The 24,242-nt window shown below is 38.9% G+C and overlaps 1 protein-coding gene across 2 annotated transcripts in view; it reads right to left on the bottom strand.

Annotated features, from left to right (window-relative positions):
• Positions 1-885: 885 nt before the first annotated feature.
• GFPT1 (glutamine--fructose-6-phosphate transaminase 1) overlaps positions 886-24,242 on the bottom strand; it is a 72,042-nt gene continuing 48,685 nt past the window's right edge. For both annotated transcript variants that reach the window (XM_016187336.2, XM_016187337.2), the window contains 6 exons: positions 23,697-23,854; positions 14,767-14,881; positions 14,264-14,391; positions 12,449-12,616; positions 9,991-10,152; positions 886-8,824 (listed from right to left, as the gene is read on the bottom strand). In XM_016187336.2, coding sequence (XP_016042822.1) covers positions 8,780-8,824; positions 9,991-10,152; positions 12,449-12,616; positions 14,264-14,391; positions 14,767-14,881; positions 23,697-23,854 — 776 coding nt within the window. In that variant the 3' untranslated portion in view covers positions 886-8,779. The remainder of the gene's footprint in view (positions 8,825-9,990; positions 10,153-12,448; positions 12,617-14,263; positions 14,392-14,766; positions 14,882-23,696; positions 23,855-24,242) is intronic.

The following is a 24,242-nucleotide window of genomic DNA, read 5'->3' as shown; positions in this document are numbered from 1 at the left end:
GTCTGAAAGAAAACTACTAGATGGTTTCACTCATAGTTTCAGCAGAAAGAATGGAAACACATGAACTTGGGAGGAAATGTAGTCAACGGTCTATAAGACTTTATGAAAACTAAGGTACTGGGGAATCAAGCGGTAGCACAGCGGGTTAAGCGCAGGTGGTGCAAAGTGCAAGGACCGGTGTAAGGATCCCGGTTTGAGCCCCCAGCTCCCCACCTGCAGGTGGGTCACTTAACAAAGCTGTTCTGCAGGTGTCTATCTTTCTCTCCCCCTCTCTGTCTTCCCCTCCTCTCTCCATTTCTGTCCTATCCAACAATGACAACATCAATAACAACAATAACTATAACAATAAAACAAGGGCAGCAAAAGGGAATAAATAAATAAAACTAAGGTACTTATCCTTAGGGTGGTGAAGGTAATATGTGGAGGGCACAGAGCTGTGGTGGTGGGTGTGTGAACTACACACTTGCAATACAAGGTCGGGTCCAAGCCCCCAGTCCCCACCTGCAGAGAGGAAGCTTTGAGTGGTGGTGCAAGCCGCAGGTTTCTCTTTCTCCTCTTCTCTCCCCCTCTCTAATCCTATTTCTCTTCCATATCAAAAAAATTTAAAAGTTAAAATTAAAAACCAAATCTATCTCAAGAAAACCAAAGCAGTAAATCCTGCATTTAGCGGTCAGTAAGTATATTTCCCCACTCAGTTAAAGCACCCTCAAATATATATATATATGTATGTATGTATGTTTATATACATATGCATGTATGAAGAATTGTTTCTTTCAAACAAAGAACTTCCTTGAACTTTAGAAACCCTACAGGGGGTGAAAAAAAAAAAAAGAAACAAAGATTTTTCAGTCCCAGGGTTTCTACATCAACAGCAGTAAAAGTAAATGAACATTTGTGTATGCATTTTATTCAAAGGCTAGATTACAAAAGCAAGAGATAAAATTCAAAATAAGTTTATCAACATTTCAGAGGCAGTTTCACATCCAAAGTAAACAGGAGGGAGGGAAATGAGGCTCAATAAATTGCACTGGCTAGATTCATTCAAGTCTAACAAAGACATCTGAACTTAACACATTTCACTTGCCTAGAAACTGGAAACTCTCCTTGTCTCAGATATTCTCTATCCAATTTAGGGCGTCACTTGAAGCCAAAGCTTCCTACTGAGTCCATCTCACACAAAACCCGCCATGGTAAAACAGTCATGACTGATTTAGCATTGCATTGGCATTTCCTAGGAAGTACAAGATCTGGATACATCCAGACCCTTGTCACCTGGGTATTGTAAGATGATGTAAAATTAATATCACCTGCTACACTGGGTATGAGCTCAAACCTAGGTCAACACATGACAAAGCAAGAACACTATGCAAGTGAGCTCTCTTGCTAGCCCAGTACCTACTCGTCGTATGTTCTGGGATGCTAGCAACTTTTTCTTATTGTGTTTATTTACTATTGGATAGAGACAAGAGAAATTGAGAGGGGAGGGGAAATAGAGATAGACAGCTGCAGCCCTACTTCACCACTTGTGGAGTTTTACTTCTACAAGTGGAGACCAAGGACTTGAACCCGGGTCCTTGTGCACTGTAGTGTGTGCACTTAACCAGGTGCGCCACTACCCAGCCCCACAACATTTTCTTCTAAAAACCCACATCTATCTTCATTTCAAAACGTACAAAACTGAGTGAGACAAAAATTAATCTTTAATGGACCCCAAGGTAAGCAATAACTGTGAGTCTCTGTGATAGAACTTATTTAGAGGTTCTGATTTTAGGATTGTTGAATACTATTTTATCTACATGAGAGAAAGGATGGGAGAGAAAGGGAGAAGAGAGGGAGAGGAAAGGAGGGAACCACTCTGGCATATGTGATGCCACAAATCAAATGCAGAATCTCACGCTTATAAGCCACTGTGCTACCTGTAGAACCGAATCTTTCTTTCCTTTTCTTTTTCATTGCCAGCACTACGAACCCACTGCTGTCAGTGGCCTTTTTTTTTTCTATTAAATAGGAAAGAGAGAAATTGAGAGAGGACAGGGAGATGGTGGAAGAGAAAGAAAGACACCTGCAGACCTGCTTCACCTCTTGTGAACTCCCTGAGGTGGGGAGTGTGGTCTCAAACCTGGGGCCTTGTGCATGGTACTATGTGGTTAACCGGGTACGCTACTGCCCAGCCCCAAGTCAAACTTGGGTAAAAAAATCACCCATTTTACCAAAGAAATTTAATGCATATGAAAGCATGCTAGTTTACTTCACCCTAATAAGTAAAAAGCCTTTTAAAATAAAATAGAAATTTTAAGTATTTAATTTTGTGTATAAAAGATAAACAGAAACAGCTATAATCCTATCCAGAGATCATTCCATTCCATGCCTTAAATTATACACACATTTCATATTCAAAAATCTTTTGAAATATGAAAAAGATAAGATTATAGATCCAGGATGTTGGTTGTAATAAAGCTCCTACTTAATTTTTTTATTTTTATTTATTTTGCCTCCAGGGTTATCGCTGGGGCTCACTGCCTGTACTACGAACCCACTGCTCCTGGAGGCTATTTTTTTCCCTTTTTGTTGCCCTTGTTATCATTGTTGTTGCTATTGTTGTTGAAATCAAAAGAGGGGAACAGAGAGCAGAGAAAGATAGACACCTGCAGACCTGCCTCACCAGAAGCAACCCCCTGCAGGTGGGGAGCTGGGGGCTCGAACCAGGATCCTTATGCTGACCCTTGTGCTTTGTGCCATGTGCGCTTAACCCACTGCACTATCACCCAGCTCCCCAGCTCCTACTTAATTTTTTAAAATGAGTGAAAACTTTTTAAATTAACAAGATTATCCTTTACTTCTTCAACCATGTTTTAAAAATCTTCCCTTAAATGACACGTGATGAAAAGTGATCTATTTTTTTAAATAAATTATTTCTTGACCTTTAATAAGCAGTAAATATTGCTAATCATTCAGGGCGAATTTAAAGAAAACTGTTCACTAGGAACAAAACTGAATTTTGTCAAAAAAAATGTGACCAGTTGGGGGGGGGGAAGTGCCCATTTGGGTCTGGAGCTCCAGTTTTCACAGGGGGAGGTGGAAGAGACTGTGAGTAAATGAAACAGCACATCTGTTCATCTGAATCAACCTGGCATTGCTATCTCCTGCATAGCAAATACTGTAAGCACTAGAGATAGACACTAACTTGCTTTATAAGAGGATTCTGTCAAAGGAATATTTGTACCGTAATAGATTACCAGATACTACAGAAACTTTAGGTATGAAATACTTGTCTTGGGGGTCAGGCGGTGGCACAGTGGGTTAAGCGCACATGGCGCAAAGTGCAAGGACCGGCATAAGGAACCCGGTTCAATCCCCCGGTCCCCCACCTGCAGGGGAGTCACTTCACAGGTTGTGAAGCAGGTCTGCAGATGTCTTATCTTTCTTTCCCCCTCTTCCCCTCCTCTCTCCATTTCTCTCTGTCCTATCCAACAACGAACAACATCAACAATGGCAATAATAGTAACCACAATGAGGCTACAACAAAAAGGGCAACAAAAGGGGAAAAAAATGGCCTCCAGGAGCGGTGGATTCATGGTGCAGGCACCGAACCCAGCAATAACCCTGGAGGAAAAAAAAAAAAAAAGAAATACTTGTCTTGCAATCACCCACCTTAAATATCCTTCCTTGCCACCAAGCTGCAGATGCTACTAGATACCACTCTGACTTCCCTGGGCAGACAACCTCACCAATGTGCCCCAAAGTCTCACCTCTCTCTACCTCACTAGGGAAAAGATAGAAACATGCTGGGGCTATGGATCGACCTGCCAATGCCCATGTCTAGTGGAGAAACAATTACAGAAGTCAGACCTTCTACCTTCTGCACCCCATAAATAGGTCCAGGGGTCTGGGCAGTGTCACAAGGACCTGGGTTTGAGCCCCCAGCTCCACACCTGTAGGGGGGGTGGAGGGCGCTTCACAAGTGGTGAAACAAGTTTGCAGGTGTCTCTTTCTCTGTCTCCCCCGCCTCTCTCAATTTCTTTGTCCCATCCAATAAAATGGGAGTAAATGGCCACTAGGAGCAGTGGATTCATAGTGCAGGCATTGAGCCTCAGCAATAACCCTGGAGGAAAAAAAAAATGATCCATACTCTCTCAGAGAGGTAAAGAATAAAGAAGCAGGGGGTTGGGCAGTAGCGCAGCAGGTTAAGCGCACATGGTGCAAAGCGCAAGGACTGGAGTAAGGATCCCGGTTCGAGCCCCCAGCAGGTGTCTATCTTTCTCTCTCCCTCTCTGTCCTCCCTTCCTCTCTCGATTTCTCTCTGTCCTAACCAACAACATGACAGCAATAACAACAACAGTAACAACAACGATAAACAAGGGCAACAAAAGGGAAAAATGGCCTCCAGGAGCAGTGGATTCTAGTGAATCCACCAAGTTCCAGCAATAACCCTGGAGGAAAAAAAAAAAAGAATAGAGAAGTGGAGGGGATGGGACACAGGACTCTGATGGTGGGAACTGTATGGAACTGTACCCCTGTTATTTTACAATCTTGTTATCATTATTAAGTCACTAATAAAAATTTGTAATGTCCTTTGGCAACTGTTACAGGTTAAAAATCAATCACTGTATACCTGGGAAATTTGTTAAGAAACATTCAATTTTTGACAAAAAATAGTTTAAAGACTTGAGAAAGTTTATTATCTGTGGAAGATGGCATTATAAAGATTAAAGCTTTTGTTTTATCTAATGACCCATTCAAAGTAACTGGGAGATTGAAGATAGGCAGCTTTTGGTTATATTTATGAAATAATTTTTTTAAAAAACAACAGTAGTGAATAATATTTTAGCATCAAAATGCTTATTGACAACTAAAATAAACATTGTCTACATTCTTAGTAAGCACTATCTTTAACACAATTAGAAACATATACACACTTCAAATATTGGCAAGTTACTTCAGAAATCGATTCTCTGCAAGTTTTTGGTAATTTATTCACAGTTCAGGAATACAATCACTGGACTTACAAGACATTATGAGGGAAAAAAGTAACCAATTGGCTCAGCAAACTAAACATTCATTTTAAAGACCACAAAAGTGAAGCAAAGCAAGGATGACGCCAAACTGTCCAGTTCACAAGAGGTATAATTTAAACAAATACCAAATTTTCACATAAAAATGCAAGCACAGACCGTAGTCATTTGTTAGCTAGTACAGTAAGAAAGGCAATTTGAGAATTTCCTAGGACATTCTATTATTTATGATCTATTCTGTAATCTGGTAAAGACTTACACGTTAACATGGCATACTTTTATAGTCTTGCTAATTAAGTATGGTTTTTATTTTCACTCTGGATACTGCTGGTTTGAAGCTAATGCTATTAGATATTAAATGAGAGATCTAGTTGAAATTGTCAAACTAAGGACGTATTGATAGATTAACAAGCTTCTAATATTATGGGAGAAGCTCTTTTTAGTGTTAAAACTTCAGACTCCAGAGTTAAAACAATGTAATGTGATCTAAAATCTGGGTTAAACAAAATCGAGTATTCTGGTACACAAAATCTAATGACTATATGGATTTAAGACTATAATATGTTCCTTTATGATTCCCTCTAACATCTTTGGCCTTCAAGAATTCAACGTGCGCTAATAATTTTTTCAATCAACATTTTAAATGACCTTGTGCTTTTCAGAAAAGTCACTTAAGTTGTAGCAGATAACAATTCATATTAGTCTTAGCCTTATATTACTATAGTAAATCCTAATTTTTTAAAGATAAAAATTGATTCCAAATGTCTTCTTAAAATGTTAAAGCAAAGAATTCATGGTGTTTTCTTTTACAGCTACTGAAATTCAAAGGAATCGTACCACAGAAATTATAAAAAGTTCCTTTTCTCCCATTCTTATAATTAACTTGGTCCATAAAGACAGTAATCAAAAAGCTAAGACAGTATCATCTCAGAAAGAACTTTCTAAGAAGCCAAAAAAGGAAAACCTATATTGAATCCCTTAACCAACACCCCATATCTACATCACCCTGTGTTCATTGTCTTCGAGTTGTACTAATGTTTACTGGCCTAACCCTTGCCTACTAGTCCTTAGAGTACAATATGCACATGTATGAACAGTCCATGAAAACCGCTTACTGTACAAAATACACGTTACTTCCTATGAACACACTACACCACCAAGAATGGACTATTAAGTGAACAAGGCTACTCACAACATTCAGCAACCCAATTCAGTTTCATTTTTGCACTTTTCTTACCCTGTGCCTCCCAATGATCCTCGTGTTCACTGATGAGTACATCTGAGGACAAGTGAACAAAATATATTTTCCAGTTCCCAGCAGTGACTTGCTCATAAAAGATTGTTGATAGTTACAACAAACTAAAAACAATTAATAGTCATTTTCCTCTTCTCATTTAATCCTGTGGCATAGCTGATTTAAGATAAGAGAAGCTAACTCCAAAGTTACAATCATTATTGGGCTACATATTGGATGCCACACATGACCACTGGCCTAAAAAAAAGTTCAAGATGTGAGGCTAAGGAACTATATTAAATATGAAAGCATTTAAACCTCAAATGTACTGCAAGAAAAAAAGGATTCCTCTAGCTGAATATCTTTCCTGAAAAATCAGATGTTCTTATCCTATGTAGCATTGGTTTTAACTGGGCATGAATATTTACTGCTGGTTTGCTTCATTAAAGAATGTTTTCTTTAGGTCATAACTAATTTTGAGTAGCATTTAAAAAAAAACACTACATTAAATGGGAAAGAGAAGAAGTGTCAGAGGGATAAACCATGTGTATTGAGAAAGTACCACATCTTCAATCTTAATACTGATATTTGTTTTAGAATTTACTCTTGCTTAAAGTGATATGTTTGAAAAATATGTTTGAGAGAGTTTTTCGACAGAAGGGAAAAAGAGAGAGAGAGAAAAGCAAGACTGTGAAAACGATTTCACATATTAATTTTCACTTAGAATACTGATTTAAATTGGAGACCACTAAGAAATGCTACAAACCCACATAACTCATGTGCATAAGATAATAATGAAACAAATGAGAAAGAACACTATAAGCATAATACAACTAGCAGGCAGACACAAAATAATCTTAGAAATAGTTTTTAAAAGGTAGACTTACAGCAGCTATGTTTATATGATGTAAATAGTAACACTAATTATTTTTTTAATGGTCAAGCGTCTAGTCTCCAACAAGTTCTTCCAAACTACCTCAAAATGTGTTTATTCTTTCTCCAACCTTAATAAAACTGTATACTTCACTGGCAGAAATAACTACTAGAAAAGTCTCATCAAGTTCACAGAAATTCAAGCACAATAAAAGACCAATCGTACTTAAATAATAATGTTGCTAAATAGTGTACCATCACAATGTTTTAAAGAACATAAAAAACATAAACAAGCTGTTGTATAAACCTAAAGATTGTTTTTTTTAAAAAAAAGCCCCATATTTAGTATGCACAACGTTTTGGGCCTCAAGGCAGTATCATCCTCTAAATTTCTGTTTCTGAAACTAACCAGCTGAAGGCAACTCAATGTGACTTTATTCACTTGTGATTTCTCTATTCCCACATATTTCAGGCATTGGACACAGAAACACATCTGGAAAGTAATACTAAATTTGATATAATTCTTCACTAAGATCATTATAAAGCTTAAGTCTTTTTTCTAAGCTTAATTTAGAGTTAAAATAGTCAAAAAGCTTGTAAATCTTCTAAAGAATGAAAGCTTCCTAACTGGCATGGAAGTACTCGTTGTATGAAACAAAATAATGAAGAAATATTAAAACCGACTGCAGGAAAATTTTCATTAGGATGAAGTTGAAGATGATTGTGCATTGGTATTAATTTAATTTAAGGCATTTGATAGCCATTCAGTGGTAATTTTCTAAAACAAGATAAAGTATGTCACTTAGCAGTCATTAAAAAAAAAAAAACTACAAGTACAAGGAAACAGAAATCACTCTTTTAACATGAAAAACAAGGAACGGGATACCCCACATGTATTCTATCATCAAATTTAAAATTATATTGTCAGTTACCCAAAGCAGCTCAAATTTAAAATTTGTGCTATGAAGTTGTGCAAATACGTTCATCTAAGGGTTGGAGAAAATAATGCCCTTCTATATACTATTTAGTTTACTATATAGCCTTGAAGTACAGTTAATAGACAGTAAATCTGAGAGATTAAGATTAAACTTACTTAGATATAAACCCCACCAAGAAAAATGTCCAGTTTTTAGTTTTACAGTTGGACTGAAAAACACAAATTTCAAAATAAATCATGACTTCTTTTTATATACAACTGAGCAAAGGTTTCACTGCCCAAGTATTACTGGACATAATACATTGCTGCTGGTTTTAGATATTCCAATCAAATGTGTTACTCTTTCATCTGAATGAATAGTTATCACAGTAAAACAAACGTCAACTCTTAAAAAAAAAAAAAAACATAAATCTTCTCAGACTGACACTGAGGAGGATCGCAGATCCAACACACCCAGCATCCTTTAAAGAAAAGAAGAACTAAAACTCTTTCTGATGCCGATTTCAATATCGATTCCATTATTCAAACTCTCCCACCAATTACTGGAAAAATATGAGGTAATTTCACAAGAAGCACAAATTGAGTAGAATAATTATAACTCATACATAAATAAGGATTTCCTTTAAAATAAAAAAAAAGATGTTAAAGTGTGACATTTTAATATCAAGACTTTAAATAAAAAAGGTGTCTTGTGTTGCTTAGTCATCCAGAGTTTCTGACTCCTTATTCAACAGTTACAGATTTGGCAAGGTTCCGGGGAAAATCAACCTGCAAAAAAAAAAAAAAAAAGCAAGATTACAGAAATTATATACGTGTGTGTGTGTGTGTGTGTGTGTGTGTGTGTGTGTGTTACTCTCAGATAACTTTTTACTTACAAAAACAGAATACAACAGATTAATCATTTTTACTATAGGTTGTAAGTAATTAGATTAGAAAATATCAACATAGAATACATATTGAAAAAATCTGAAAGCAGTAATCAGGAAAAATATAATTTTAAAGGAGCTCCTACAGTACTTTTTTTTTTAATTAGTGGCTTAATGGTGATTTACAAAATTATAACAGGGGTATAATTCTGCACTATTCCCACCACCAGAGTTCTGTATTCCCATTCCCTCCACTGGAAGCTACAGTACTTGCAGATAAGGGTTGAATATTATTTCTATATCTGTATATATATGTACATGTATATACCCATGTTTTCCCTGTGGTCCTGCTTTTTCTTCCTAAGTCACACCTACACCTTTTACAACTTCCAAATGTACTTTCCTTTTTCCTCTTTTCTCTTCAAGTCCTGATAGACTTAGGTTTCAGAGCCCTCTTGTCATCTTCCCCTATCATTTCTCCCTATTTTGGGGTGCAAAAGGTGGGAGTTCTAGCTTCTGTAATTGCTTCTCCGCTGGACATGGGCACTGACGGGTTGATCTATATCCCTAGCCTGTTACTTTCTTTCCCTAGTGAAAAGAAATAATTCTTTATTAAGGTGGCAATCCTTTAGGAAGACACCAGAAAACTGTATTTAAGAGCATGATTTTTGCTTTGCCACAATGGTTGTGGAACCAGGAATACCAAAAATTAGTTACTGTGTGGGGCAGTTGCAAACAATAAAAAAACTGCCCAAAGCTATCCTGGTTTTGGTATTGGGAGTGGTGACTCTTTATGTATATGGCAATCAGGGAAAAAAAGAAGTTACACTAATGAGACAGGTGGTTTCCTCAAAAAGAATCACCATCATGAAAGCAGACTGTAAAACTCCCTGAAGGTGTAATACAGTAACCTACAAATTGGGTCTAGCAAACACAGCAGATGAGGAACATACATCTGGCAGATTTCGCAAATGCAACTGTCAACCATTTAGAAGGCAATCTATTAGAATATACTGGAATAAAATGCTAGCCCAAGATCTCTGAATCATCTGATCATCTATTACTCACATCATAGCCTCTCAGCACAGCAAGGTGGAAAGCCAGCAGCTGTAAGGGGATCACACTGAGAATACCCTGCAAGCAGTCCACTGAGTGGGGCACCTTGATTGTTCTTTTTGTATTCTTAATGGTCTCGGTATCTTCCTTGTCACAAATTACCACTGGGCGTCCCTGAGAAAGAAAATTGTGCATATTGAGTTCTTCTAATTCCACACAGGAGTGAAACCATCTGGCTATTGCCTTTCATTTCTTTACTTATTTTGAAAAGTCTAATCTCCAAGTCCCATGGAGAGGGAGAAATTGAGTGGGGATAATGAGTTAGAGAGGGAGGAGATTTCCGGAGGCAGGGCTACAAAGCAGCAGCAGCTGTGTCTCTCTCCCAGGTCAACTACTAAAGATCACCTGGGACCGCAACAAGACAGGACCAGAACGACTTTGGGAAGCCACCAAATCACCGGTGAGTGCCAACATGTGTGACTCGTGAACAGAGAGGAGTCTAAGGAGAGATTCCTGGGGCTAAAGCCCGTTTCTACTCCTGAGCAGCTAGTAACAGTCTGGCAGTTTACCAGCTGAGGTACCCTCTCCTGTTTTACCAACAAAAAGACGGCTGAAGGGTGGAGAGGACTCCCCTAAGACTCACCAAATGCAACTGTGAGTCTCTATTGCTACTGCCCTCAGAGGCTGGAGCAGCAGGGGGGGAGGCCCTGTGGTGAGTTTCCTGGTTCTCTGACCAGGAACAGGGTAACAAAATAGCTGAGCTACAGAAAACAGTAGAGGGGAGAGAGAATAGAATAAATGAGGCTAAAAACAGAATTAGCAAGATCAAGGACAAATTAGAGAAAACTAAGAAAGAAGAGGGGGATCAGGAGGTAGCATAGCAGGTTCAGCTCACATGGCACAAAGCACAAGGACCAACATAAGGATCCCAGTTTGAGCCCCTGGCTCCCCACTTTCAGTGTGGTTGCTTCACAGGAGATGAAGCAGGTCTGTAGGTGTCTATCTTTATCTCCTCCTCTCTCCATTTCTGTGTCCTATCCAGCAACAACAGCAATGACAACAATAATAATGACAACATGGGCAACAAAATGGGAAAAATGGCCTCCAGGAGCAGTGGATTCGTAGTGCAGGCACCGAGTCCCAGCAATAATCCTGGAGGCAAAGGAAAGAAAGAAAGAAGAGATCTCAAAGAGATACTGAAAACAGAGACATATGGGATGACTCTAAAAGAAATAATATACATATTACTGGCTTACCAGAGGAAGAAAGAGAGGGAGGGGAAGAAAGCATTCTTCAGGACATAATAGCTGAGAACTGCTCTAGTCTAGACAACATAAAAGACATAAAGGTTCTAGAAGCCCAGAGGGTCCCAAACAGAATTAACCCATTCTTAAAGACACCAAGACACATCATATGCAGAATGAAAAGGAATAAGGATAAAGAAAGGATCCTGAAGGCTGCAAGAGAAAAACAAAGAGTCACCTACAAAGGAAAACCCATAAGATTAGCAGCAGATTTCTCCACACAAACACTACAGGCCAGAAGAGAATGGCAAGATATCTATCGAGTGCTCAATGAGAAAGGCTTTCAGCCAAGAATATTATATCCTGCTAGATTGTCATTCAGACTAGATGGAAGCATCAAAACCTTCTCAGACAAGCAACAACTAAAGGAATCAACTATCACCAAGCCTGCCCTGAAAGAAGTTCTGAAAGGTCTCCTATAAACAGATCACCATAAATATGCCATATTTCTGAACACTCTAAAAATCGACAATAATGGCGTTTGAAAATTGTGTGTGTACACACGTACACACACACACACAGCCATTGGTAAGCAAAGGCAGGACTGCAGCAAATAAATGCATAAATTCTATTCTCCCAATTCACATTCAACCTCACCAACATAAACTTTTTAAATTCACAATCCTATGTGGTAAGATTAGTCTCCCAAGTGAGTAAACAGAAATTTTGTGTAATTCAGTCATTTATTTAAATTCATACAAATAAGAAATGACAGGCTTACTATTTGAATCCAGCTCTATTTTCAAAGCTTAAATTCAAAACCACTATGTTGTGCTAAAAGAGTAAGATTTACAAAGCCAAGTTATTTCAAGGAAATAAAAGTAGAGCAAAGCACTCATACTAAGCAAAATCCAAATGTGAGGCTTCAACTGTAGTAAGGATTTAAGAATACTAAATGAAGAGGGAATCGTATATTCCAACTGAGGAGAAAAGGATTTGGAAACTAACACCTCAGCTTTGGTTTTAGTCCTGCTTATTAATAGGATCTATGATACAGGTCTTGTTAAAACTCTCAAGTTCTCAAATTGTTCACATGCAAACCTAAACTTGTAATAAGCCACCTACTTGGCACTGGTCTGTCATTTTCAATGTCACAAAACTAAAATATGCCTTAGTGACAACTCTTTAAGTTTCCCAGGTCGTTCTCACCAGAGCCCCTGACTTACCTGCCTAGCAACCACTTGTTGAAAAGCATTTTGACACTTGGCGTAAGTATTATCTCTCATGATGATCATTATGACAGGCATTAATTTATCCACCAAAGCCAGAGGGCCATGTTTTAATTCACCAGCAAGGATGCCCTCAGAGTGCATGTAGGTGATTTCTTTGATTTTCTAGTAAAGAATTAGATTAGTCTTTAGTCCACTTTATAAACACTTTTAAGTAAATAGTACATAATATGTGATGTCTCACGTAATTTTTATCTAAAGTAGTAAATATTAAAGGATAAATTTAGCTAACAATTCCACAGATGATTATTTCTATAGTATCACAAGTAGAAACTTTAAAAACAACATTATTTTTTTTTAAGGATTTTAGGTTATCATGAGCATACGCATATTTATTTTTTCTCTTTTTTACTTTACTTTTGTATTTATTTTTGGACAGAGATAAAAATTGAAAGGGACAGGGGGGCAGGGATAAAAAAAGATGCCTGCAGCACTGCTTCACTATTTATGAAGTTTTCCCCTGCAGATGAGGGCTGTAGGCTTAAACCTAGGTCACTGCATACTATAACATGTGCACTCTACCAGAGATACTACTGCCCAACTCCCACATTCCTTTACAATTGTGTCCTTACTTGTTTCATATCTGACACTGTTTCATACGTAAGAGAATATTTAAGGTCTGTGTCCCCATCCCCACCATCATAGCTAACCACTATAACTCTCCCACAGTCTTGAAAATAGGTTGACACAGACCTTTGGTGATAGGAGTGGTGAAAAAAATTAAATAAAAGGGGTGATGGGCAGTAACACAGTTGAGTGCACATGGCACAAAGCTCAGGGATCCGTGTAAGGATTCCGGTTTTGAGTCCTTACATTCTCATGTAAGGATTGCCCCTGGTTCTCCACCTGAAGGGGGGTCACTTAGCAAGTGGTGAAGGTGAAGCAGGTCTGCAGGTGTCTTTCTCTTCCCCTCTGTCTTCCGTTCTGCTCTCAATTTCTCTCTGTCCTATTCAGTAACAACAACAACAACAAGGGCAACAAAATGGAAAAAATGGCCTTCAAGAGCAGCTATGGACTCATAATGCAGGCACCGAGCCCCAACGATAATCCTGGAGGCAACAATTAATTAGCTAATTAATTAAAAAGAGAGACTATTAATATATTTGGATAACAAATTAACCCAAGTTATTTGCCAAATCCAAGTTTCCATACTCAAAATACTTTCATTTTCACTTTTAAGTACTCTTTATGTTCAAAACAATCAACTCAGAATAAATAAATACAAAGGCACTTTAAAAAGGGGGGCTAGGCAGTGGCTTCTCAGGTTAAGCACAATAGTTTGAAGCATATGGACCTGCATAAGGATCTTGGTTCGAGCCCCCGGCTGCCCACTTGCAGGGCAGTCACTTTACAAATGATGAAGCAGGTCTGCAGGTATCTTTATCTTTTTCTCTCTCTATCTTCCCCTCGTCTCTCAATTTCTCTCTGTCCTATCCAATAAAAATGAAAAATGGCTGCCAGGAGCAGTGGATTTGTAGTACAGGCACTGAGCCCCAGCAATAACCCTGGTGGCAAAAAAAAAAAAAAAAAATCCAATTACATGGGAAGAGGGAGTCATAAAACTAGTGGTGAGTGTGGTGTGAAACTATACCCCTTTAATTTTAACAAGTTGTGAACCATTAATAAATAACTAATAAAGTTATGAAAAAAATTAAAAGTTCCACCTACTTCATGCAATCTAAATTTTAAAAAGTATGACTTATGTGGTATGTCCAAAATCAATAGGCTAAAATTAAAAATGAGCAAACTTACCAGTGCTCCTTCAAGACAAGTAGCATAATGATAACCACGTCCCATTATCAAGACAGACTTCTGGTGATAAAGTTCTGTTGCTAGCTTCTGAATTTCGTCATCCATGCTCAGTACTTCCTTAATCAAATCTGTAAAGGAACAATAACAGTGAGTGGGCAAAACAACTCAAGGTGTGTGAACTGTCTTGATGATGAATGGGAACTAGAATGCTGGTGGTGATCATGGTGTAATATGTACAGATGTGGAGTTATAATGCTGCACATCTAAGATTTGTGTTATAAACCAATGTTACTCAGTAACATTTCATTTAAAAACCTGTTCAAAAGTAGAAATATTGGCAACACATATGAAAAAAAAGGGCAATAAAAAGAACAGATAGCAAGTAGGAAAGTAGAAAGGTCTTTGACTAAATAGCTACAAGTTACAACTTGAAGGATAAAAAGAAAAGTTTACCCATTACCCACTCCCTTAGACCAGAATCTAGTATATGAATATCTTCGCACCGGGCAGTCGTTTCAATCCAAGCATGATTTCTTTGCGTCTCTCTTGCATTGAGATCCTGTCATCACACATCATGAGGGCAAACATCACAAGGGATACAAACTGGCTGGTATAAGCCTGAAATACCACACAAAACCAGAAGAAAGAATTGTAGTTACAATTTAAGAACTGGAAAACTTAAATTTTTAAAAAGTTGAGTATATGCAATCCCCACTGATTTTATATGTATACAGTATACATCTAAAAAAATTAGTAAACAGTGAACTGAACTAATATCTGAGAGATCTCATGACTATTCTTGAATCTTGAGCAAAGAGCCTTTATTTCCAGATACAAAAGAAACCATTATATAATACACTAGATGTTTATTATTTGCCTCCCTTGGCCATACTAAAATTCCTGTTTCTTAATTTTTGAGGAAATTATCTAGATCCTTTTCTTTCTTTTTTTTTTTTTTAAGATATTTAAAAAGACATTTAGTGCTATCAATTTCTCTAAGTATTACTCTAGCAAAAAAATTAAATAAAAGGGGCGATGGGCAGTAACACAGTTGAGTGCACATGGCACAAAGCTCAGGGACCCGTGTAAGGATTCCGGTTTTGAATTCTTACATTCTCATGTAAGGATTGCCCCTGGTTCTCCACCTGAAGGTGGGTCAAAAGCTCTTAATTTTTTAACCCAAATTGCTGTCATTTTCTCTAATTTTTTTAAAATGGTAGCTGTGATATCATTTTTTATGACAATAGCAGATACACCTTTTTCTTTTTCTTTTTACCAGAGCACTGCTCTGCTCTGGCTTATGATGGTTCAGGGGACTGAACCAGGGACTTGAAACCCCAGGTATGAGTTTCTTTGCATAACCATTATGTTATATCCCCTACCCCATAGTATCATCTTTTAATTTTTTCATTTTTTAAAAATATTTAAAATTTTTTTAAATTTATTTTTAAAATGTTTTAATTTTTTTTTTTTTTGCCTCCAGGGTTATTGCTGGGGCTCTGTGCCTGCGCGCAAATCAACTGCTCCCGGAGACCATTTTTACCTTTTGTTGCCCTTGTTTATTGTTATTGTTATTGCTGTCATTGTTGGATATCAACAACAGATAGTGCGAAGCACAAGGTCCAGCACAAGGATCCCGGTTCCAGCCCTGGCTCCCCACCTTCACAAGCGGTGAAGCAGGTCTGCAGGTGTCTTTCTCTCCCCGTCGTCCCTTCCTTGAAATTGAGAGAGGAATCATGTGCACTCAACCAGGTGTGCCACCACCTGGAACCACCAATATCATTTTTTTTTTTTTAAATTTTTTTTATTTATTCCCTTTTGTTGCCCTTGTTGTTTTATTGTTGTAGTTATTATTGTTGTTGTCATTGTTGTTGGATAGGACAGAGAGAAATGGAGAGAGGAGGGGAAGACAGAGAGGAGGAGAGAAAGATAGACACCTGCAGACCTGCTTCACCGCCTGTGAAGCGACTCCCCTGCAGGTGGGGAGCCGGGGTTCGCCAATATCATTTTTTTATGTTATTTATTTTAATGAAAAAGAGAGACCAGAGCACTGCTCAGTTCTGGTTTATGGTGGTGCTGGAAATGTTTAATTCAGTTAATTAGTTACAAGGATGGAGTTAAATGTCTCAGGCATTTATGGTTTTTAGGGTTGTCAGAAAAGTCGTGACATACACACATATTTCTTTTTTTCCTCCAGGGCTATTGCTGGGGCTCAGAGCCTGCACGGCGAATCCACTGCTTCTGGAGGCCATCTTTTTTCCATTGTTGTTGCTGTTGTTTGTTGTTGTTGTTGTTGGATAGGACAGAGAGAAATTAGGAGAGGAGGGGAAGAAAGAGGGGGAGAGAAAGACACCTGCAGACCTGCTTCACTGCTTGTGAAGGTGGGGAGCCAGAGGCTGGAACCGGGATCCTTGTGCTGGGTCTTGTGCTTTGCACTATGTGCACTTAACCTGGTGCACTACTGCCTGGGCCCGGTTTTTATTTTTGTAGAACATACATTACTGTTCTCTGGTTATGGAGTCACATTATTAGTGACTATTTTCCCATCAAAATGTGGATTATGAGCCTCCCTGTTTAGTAAAACTTAAAAGCCTACTAGTGTTCCTTCCTTTTTTTTTTTTATTGTTGTAGTTATTATTGATGTCATCGTTGTTGTATAGGACAGAGAGAAATGGAGAGAAGAGGGGAAGACAGAGAGGTGGACAGAAAGACAGACACATGCAGACCTGCTTCACCGCCTGTGAAGCGACTCCCCTGCAGGTGGGGAGCCGGGGGCTCAAACCAGGATCCTTAAGTCGGTCCTTGAACTTTGCGCCACCTGCGCTTAACCTGCTGCAGTGCAGCCTGACTCCCCCTTACTTTCTTAAAGTTTAATGTCATTCTCTGTTTCCTCTTGTTGAACTTTTCAGTTACCATTTGCTCATACATCCCTTCACACCCATACCTGTGCCCATATTTTCTACCTTCAGACTAGGAATTTGATCCCATGGTACATAAAATGATTTGGACTCTCTTGCCTATAGTCTTCACCTGTATTCTAATTCTATTCCTTTCTAGTCTTTATTTTCCTACTACACTAGTGATTTGAATGCAAACACTTTTCTATTGCATACCTATTAGAACTTAACTTCCAATATCATGATTTCTGTTTCATCAGTACACACCAGAAATCTATTATATGAAAAATAGGCTATACCTAGCATTTAGAATCTAGTGAGGTTTGAAAGAATTTGCCAGAAAAAGCACTGACTCTGAACTTTTAAACTTGGTTTTACATTTTAGTCAGCCAAAAATAAAGTTACATTGGTTTATATTTTTAAATCAACACAAGTCAGCTTTTTGGTAAATTCTAAACACCTACAATAACAAATGACCCCTCACATTTATACCCATCTGTTCCTAGAGAAATATCATATTGGCTACAGTCTGCTATTATGAGAGTTACTAATATCCTCTTAACCCTGACAGTGCTTCAGACTGTTACAAAATTCATAATCAAGATTAGAGAATTCTGCTAAACTATATCACAGGGTTCAAAGATCTGAATCAATAGTTACCTTTAGTCAAATGTTAACATATATACATATATTTGCCACTTAGAAATGGTTCATAACTGCACATTCAAAAACTGCTTTAAAAAAAAAAACTCTATGCCCAAAATACCTTTACTAATGAAGAAAACAAATCTGCTTCAGAAACTAAAAGACTGAATTGCTATACTTATTAATATTTTAAAAACTTATTTATTTATGAGCGAAAAGAGTGGGAGAAGAGAAAAGCTTACAACATCACTGACATCTGCAATGGCAGGGACTGAACTCAGGACCCTCACGCTTGAGTTTAGCACTTTACCCAGTGTGCCACCTCCACGATGCACTTTGTGTAATTTTAAGGGGAACTTTTTAACATTTTTGTTTTCCATATGTGTTTAATAACATATAGCAACCCTCTACCCCACCATCACCTTATTGAGGGAAATAATGGTTTACAAGACAGTTATAGTCACATGAGTACAATTTCCTTTTTTTTTTTTTTTTTGCCACCGGGGTTATTGCAGGGGCTTGGTGCCTACACTACAAATCCACTGTTCCTGGAGGCCACCTTTTCCCTTTTGTTGCCCTATTGTTTATTATTGTTATTATTATTGTTGTTGTTATTGCTGTCGTTGTTGGAGAGAACAGAAAGAAATCAAGAGGGGGGAGAGAAAGATGGATATCTGCAGACCTGCTTCACCACTTGTGAAGTGACCCCTCTGCAGGTGGGGAGCCAGGGGCTGGAATCAGGATCCTTAAGCCCGTCCTTGAGCTTTGCACCATGTGCGCTTAACCCGCCGCACTACTGCCTGGCCCCCACGTACAGTTTCCTACCTCCCCGTGCCAGGCATCTGTGCACCACTCCCACCACCAAATATGCTGTCTTCCACCAGCATGCACTGGGCTCCCTGCATCTACTCAAGCCCCTGCTGCCTCCTCCTCTAGTGTTCTTAGCTCCACTGCAATGGACCACAGGTAGTCTAAGTTTTAAAGAAATCAAGGTATGTATAAAAGATAGTGCTGCTGAAATGGATAAGCTTTAGACTCTCAAATGTGAGGTCCTGAGTTTAACCCACAGCATCCCATCTGCCAGAGTGATGCTCTTGGTGCTATCTCCTCTTCTCCCTTATCAATGAATAAATAAAACTTAAAAAAAAAAAAAAAAGACAAATAGGAAAAGAAAGCAAGAGTTGCAATTTACCTAGGGTTGAGGCTGGGGGTTGGAATGGGAACTGACTATAAAGAGGACACAAATAAAATTTTTTTCTAGTGAGTAAGTCTCCTAAGCCCAGATAATGGTGACAATACACACAGGTGAGTTTATATTAAGGTGCATGTAAAAGAGAACTATACACTTAAAAGCTGGCCAATGTTGTGGTAAGAAAATTACACCTTAATGAAGTTGTAACAAGTGGCAAAGTGTAGGTGATGGGTTTATGGGTGTTATTGTAAAATTCTTTTTTTTTTTTTTTTTTTCCCCTTCCAGGGTTATTGCTGGGCTCGGTGCCTGCACCATGAATCCACCGCTCCTGGAGGCCTTTTTTTTTTTTTTCTTTCCCCTTTTGTTGCCCTTGTTGTAGCTTCGTTGTGGTTATTATTATTGCCCTTGTTGACGCAATTCGTTGTTGGATAGGACAGAGAGAAATGGAGAGAGGAGGGGAAGACAGAGAGAGAGGGGAGAGAAAGATAGACACCTGCAGACCTGCTTCACCGCCTGTGAAGCGACTCCCCTGCAGGTGGGGAGCCCCGGGCTCGAACCGGGATCCTTACGCCGGTCCCTGCGCTTTGCGCCACATGCGCTTAACCCACTGCGCCACCGCCCGACCCCCTGTAAAATTCTTTTAATATTGCTGGATATTTGAAAAATACACTCAAGTGTTCAGGAAAATTAGTTTTTACGAGGAATTAGAAACAAACAAAAAATAGTATTTTTCTCCACAACTCAAAGTTTAAGAAAGAGTTCATGAAAAGGCAAGCTTAAAAGCATCCATGCAGTCGTACAATGCTGTTCCCCACATACACCACCCTCAAGTCCTCACTTGACAATGTGGTATGAATAAAGGGACTCTAGAATTTCAATCCATGATCAAAACTGCCTGTCTGGATGCTGTTAAAAAATATATATATACGTAAGCTGCTGCTGAGAGAGGCTGGTTATCCAGGCACAGACTGGAAACACAAGCGCAAATATCTTACATGTTTTAATTACCACATAGAGAAAATTCAGATTCCAGCTTTCTGTAAATTATAGTGTTAGCAATAGCAAAATAACCAAGAAACCAAAACCTCACTCTGTTTTGCATAAGCATGACAAATATTCCACACATATACACAAAATTATCCCCATCAAGTTACTCAGAAGACTAAAAGTTCAAATGTGGTAACATACATCTTAATATCATCTTACACATACACACACACACACACACACACACACACACACACACAAACCTAGCAAACTCCAATCCACCACGACCTAGGCATCCTATTAGACAATTATTTAAGCAGACAACCAAACAATAAGAAATTGAAATCACACAGTAATACATTTGTGGAGAATGGAGAATGACTGTCTTCTGCATTTGCATATATTCTAAGATTTTTACTTCCAGTATTAAATTTATGCATTTTCTAATTTTGCACATATCTCAACTTGGGCAATTTTTTTTAAAGGAGTGTACTTTAAATTTCCACAGGTACAGTACCTAAAGATATTATAAAATATGTATTTTTAATGCGGTGCTAGGGAACAAACTGAGGACCTTGTGAATAAGTAATGCCAATGAGTGGTCACTCAGGCCCAGTTTCTGTATATATATATATATATATAGTGTGTGTGTGTGTGTGTGTGTGTGTGTGTGTGTGTGTGTGTGTGTGTGTGTGTGTGAAAGAGAGAGAGAACTACCTCATTCACAGAGTTCCTTTTGGGTCTGTGCATGGTGTTTCCATGTAGTGCTGCTAGGAATTCGAACCAAAGTTTCATTATATAGTTAGGTGTGTGTTCTACCTACTCAACTGTCTTCTTGCATCTCTCTTTTCTCTTTTTCAGTCACCAAATTATATAGAAAAGATATACTCCTTACAAACTTTCAAAGAACTATGCAGGGCCAAGGTGGTGACACGCTGGGTTAAGCGCATACATTACAGTGTACAAAGACCTAGGTTTAAGCCCCTGATCCTCACCTGCAGGGGAGGAAAGCTTCACAAGTGGTGAAGTAGGGCTGCAGGGGTCTCTCTCTGTCTCTTTCCACCTCTATCTCCCCTCCCTTCTCAATTTATCTCTGTCTCTATCCAACAATAAATTTATGAGAGAGAGAGAGAGAAGGAGGGAGGATGAACTATGCAGGGCCAGAAAGAGGGAATAGGCTCAAGCCCTGACACCACTTAGGGTGATACGGCATCGGAGGAGGTTCTTATAATGCGGTCTGCTTCTCTATCTGAATGAAACAGTGGCCAAGGAGAGTGAAGCCATACATGTGCAAGGCCACAGCTCTGGAAACAAAACAAAACAAACAAAAAAAAGAAAGCTAAATACTTATTACAAGCTATGAAGATAGCTCACACACCTGGTAGAATGTAAACTTTCCATTCGAGAAGCCCTGGTTCTGAGCCCCAGTTTCATGTGGGAGTACTATGAATAGCACTCAAGACAGCTCTGTGGAAGATCGGAAAATGGAGTGGTTTTATGGTACCCTTCCTCTCTGTCTTTCCCTTTCACCTGTGTTTCTCTCATTTTCTTTCTAAGAGAAAAATGAAAAACTTGGGCCCACAAGGTCACTAAGTGGTGGTATTACATATGTACAAGGCTATGGATTCATTCCTAGCAACATAAAAAAAAAAAATCAATTAGTGGCCCTCAGGGTGGCACAGTGGCTAGAGCACTGGATCTAAGAGCATGAGTTCCTGAGCTGTATCCCTGGCACTGTATATACCAGAGTGATGCACTAGTTTTTTTTTTTTCTCTCTCTCTCATTAATAAATACATATTGACAAAATCAACTAATTAAGAATAAAAATTAAACTAGATAATAGTTGTTTTAGAAAAGTAACAGTATCTTTCTAGTTCCTTACTATACTTAATACATGAAAGGAAGACTGTATGTACCATGTATCCATGGAGATAGCCAGTAGTGGCCCTTTCAAAATCATCTCACATATATGTATGTGTTCCTTTCAAACTCTTAAGATGAAAGCAATGGAGGGGATTAACAAGATAACCACCACTGACCCTTAAGCCTTACAATGATTATTATACTACATGAGATATGAATTAGTTTCCTTCATCAGCACTACGATGAAACTGTCACTTGACAACTAAGTTAAGAATTTACTTTGAGGCATTCGGGCGGTAGCACAGTAGGTTAAGCACACGTGGTGCAAAGTGCAAGGACCGGCATAAGGATCCTCGTTCAAGCCCCCAGCTCTCCACCTACAGGGGAGTCACTTCACAAGTGGTGTAGCAGGTCTGCACGTGTCTATCTTGCTCTCCCCTCTCTGTCTTCCCCTCCTCTCTCCATTTCTCTCTGTCTTATCCAACAACAACAACAATAACTACAACAATAGAAACAACAAGGGCAACAAAAGGGAACAAATAAATATTTTTTAAAAATTTACTTTGATAAGGGCAAGAGACTGGTTCCCTTTGGTCAATATCATACCACATTATTATGTAGGGCCCTAGTCAGGGAATCTTTGGATTCCCACATAAATATGATAGACCTAGACCTCTAATAGATCCCTCTGTCCACCACCACTGGTTACTTCCATCAGGAACATCTTCATAAGCCCTCTTGCAGGCCTTCTCAGGACCTGGCCCTCACCATAAAGCAGCCAGGATAGTAGGAACTGCCCCAGTCTCTGAAGGAAGGCTAGGGTATCCTACCCTGCCACTCAAGGAAGACTGGTATTGAAATGACACATGCACCTGCAATGTTCCCATCTGTAACCATGAGATGTGAGCTCAGACCAATAGAAGTTATGCAGGCACTGGTGCTAAATATATATATGCCCTTGTTCAGGTGGATGGAGGAAGATAATTAGTTTTATCCACCGAATTTTTTCAAGAATTGTAGCTACTCTCTGCCCTAATCCAACTTTCTAGTCCTTTTCTCCACTCTGACACCATTTTCTCTCACAATAGTTTTATCCAAGTTCATGTTAGCTATCAAACACAAGCACTAACCACTATAGTCATGGGCCCCTAGATACATGCCTAAAATGGACTTCCTAGATTTCTTCTACTCTATGATCCCTAATCTCATCCACTCTGTTCCTACTTTTTAGTTCCTGTTCACTAACCATTTTGTCTCACTTTATATCCTGCCACCTTCCCGACACCAAGTTGCAGATGCTATCAAGATTTCATCCTGACTTCTCTGGGAAGACAACCTCACCAGTGTATCCTGGAACCTCACCCCTCCAGAGATCTACCCTACCAGGGAAAGATAGAAACAGGCTAGGGATATGGGTCAACCTGCCAATGGCCATGTCCAAAGGAGAAACAATTGCAGAAGCCAGAACTCCTATCTTCTGTGCCCCAAAAACCATTTTGATCCATACTCCCAGTGGGGGAAGAAGTGATAGAAAGAAGAGGATAAGAAGGCTCTGAATTCCAGCTCCAGCAGGACCCAGGGAGAGAGGAGGAAAAAGGGAAGGAAATTTAGATGTAGTAATAGGGTTATATGTGGCTGGGAGAAGAGAAGGCTGGACCTGGAAGAAAAAGGGGGCAATTACATACAAATGTAAACAGATAGCTATAGAGATGATAGTTAACCATATGTACCCTTGGATTAGGGATTCAGAGCTGTGGTGGTGGAAATGGTATGGAATTATATCCCTGTTGACATGTACATTTGTAAATCAATATTAAGTCACTAATAAAAAGGGAAAAAAAAGTTTACCTTTGTACTGGCCACACCAATCTCAGGTCCTGCATTGATGTGAACTCCACAGTCTGTCTCCCTTGATATTGAACTGCCAACTGTGTTTGTGATGCCCACAGTTAAAGCTCCTCTCTCCTTACAGTACCTAAGAGCCATCAGAGTATCTGCTGTCTCACCTGTGTAAAACGAAGGCAAAAACAAAGCACACAAAGAGTTATACCTATGTTCCATAAGTTATTCTTAGATGCAAAACCAAAGATAACTGATTTCCTTTCAACAGAATTTTTAAAATATTTTTAATATCTTTATTTATTAGAGACAGCCATAAATCAAGAGGGAAGGAGGTGAAGGGAAGGGGGGGGAGAACTGCAACACTACTTCACCAGTCGCAAAGCTTTCCCCCTGCAGGTGGGGACTGGGGGCTCAAATCTGGGTCCTTGCACACTGTAGCATATGCACTCAACCAGGTGCACTACCATGCAGCTCCCCAGATTTTTTTTTAAATAAAATATAAAGCATGCATATAAAATAAACTTGTAAATCTTTTAGTAACAGGGTTCTACT

The sequence above is a fragment of the Erinaceus europaeus genome, chromosome 3 (genome assembly GCF_950295315.1).
Source record: "Erinaceus europaeus chromosome 3, mEriEur2.1, whole genome shotgun sequence".
NCBI classification, from domain to species: domain Eukaryota; kingdom Metazoa; phylum Chordata; class Mammalia; order Eulipotyphla; family Erinaceidae; genus Erinaceus; species Erinaceus europaeus.
The sequence above is the reverse complement of the archived record's forward strand: the minus strand, read 5'-3'. Positions and strand labels throughout refer to the sequence as shown.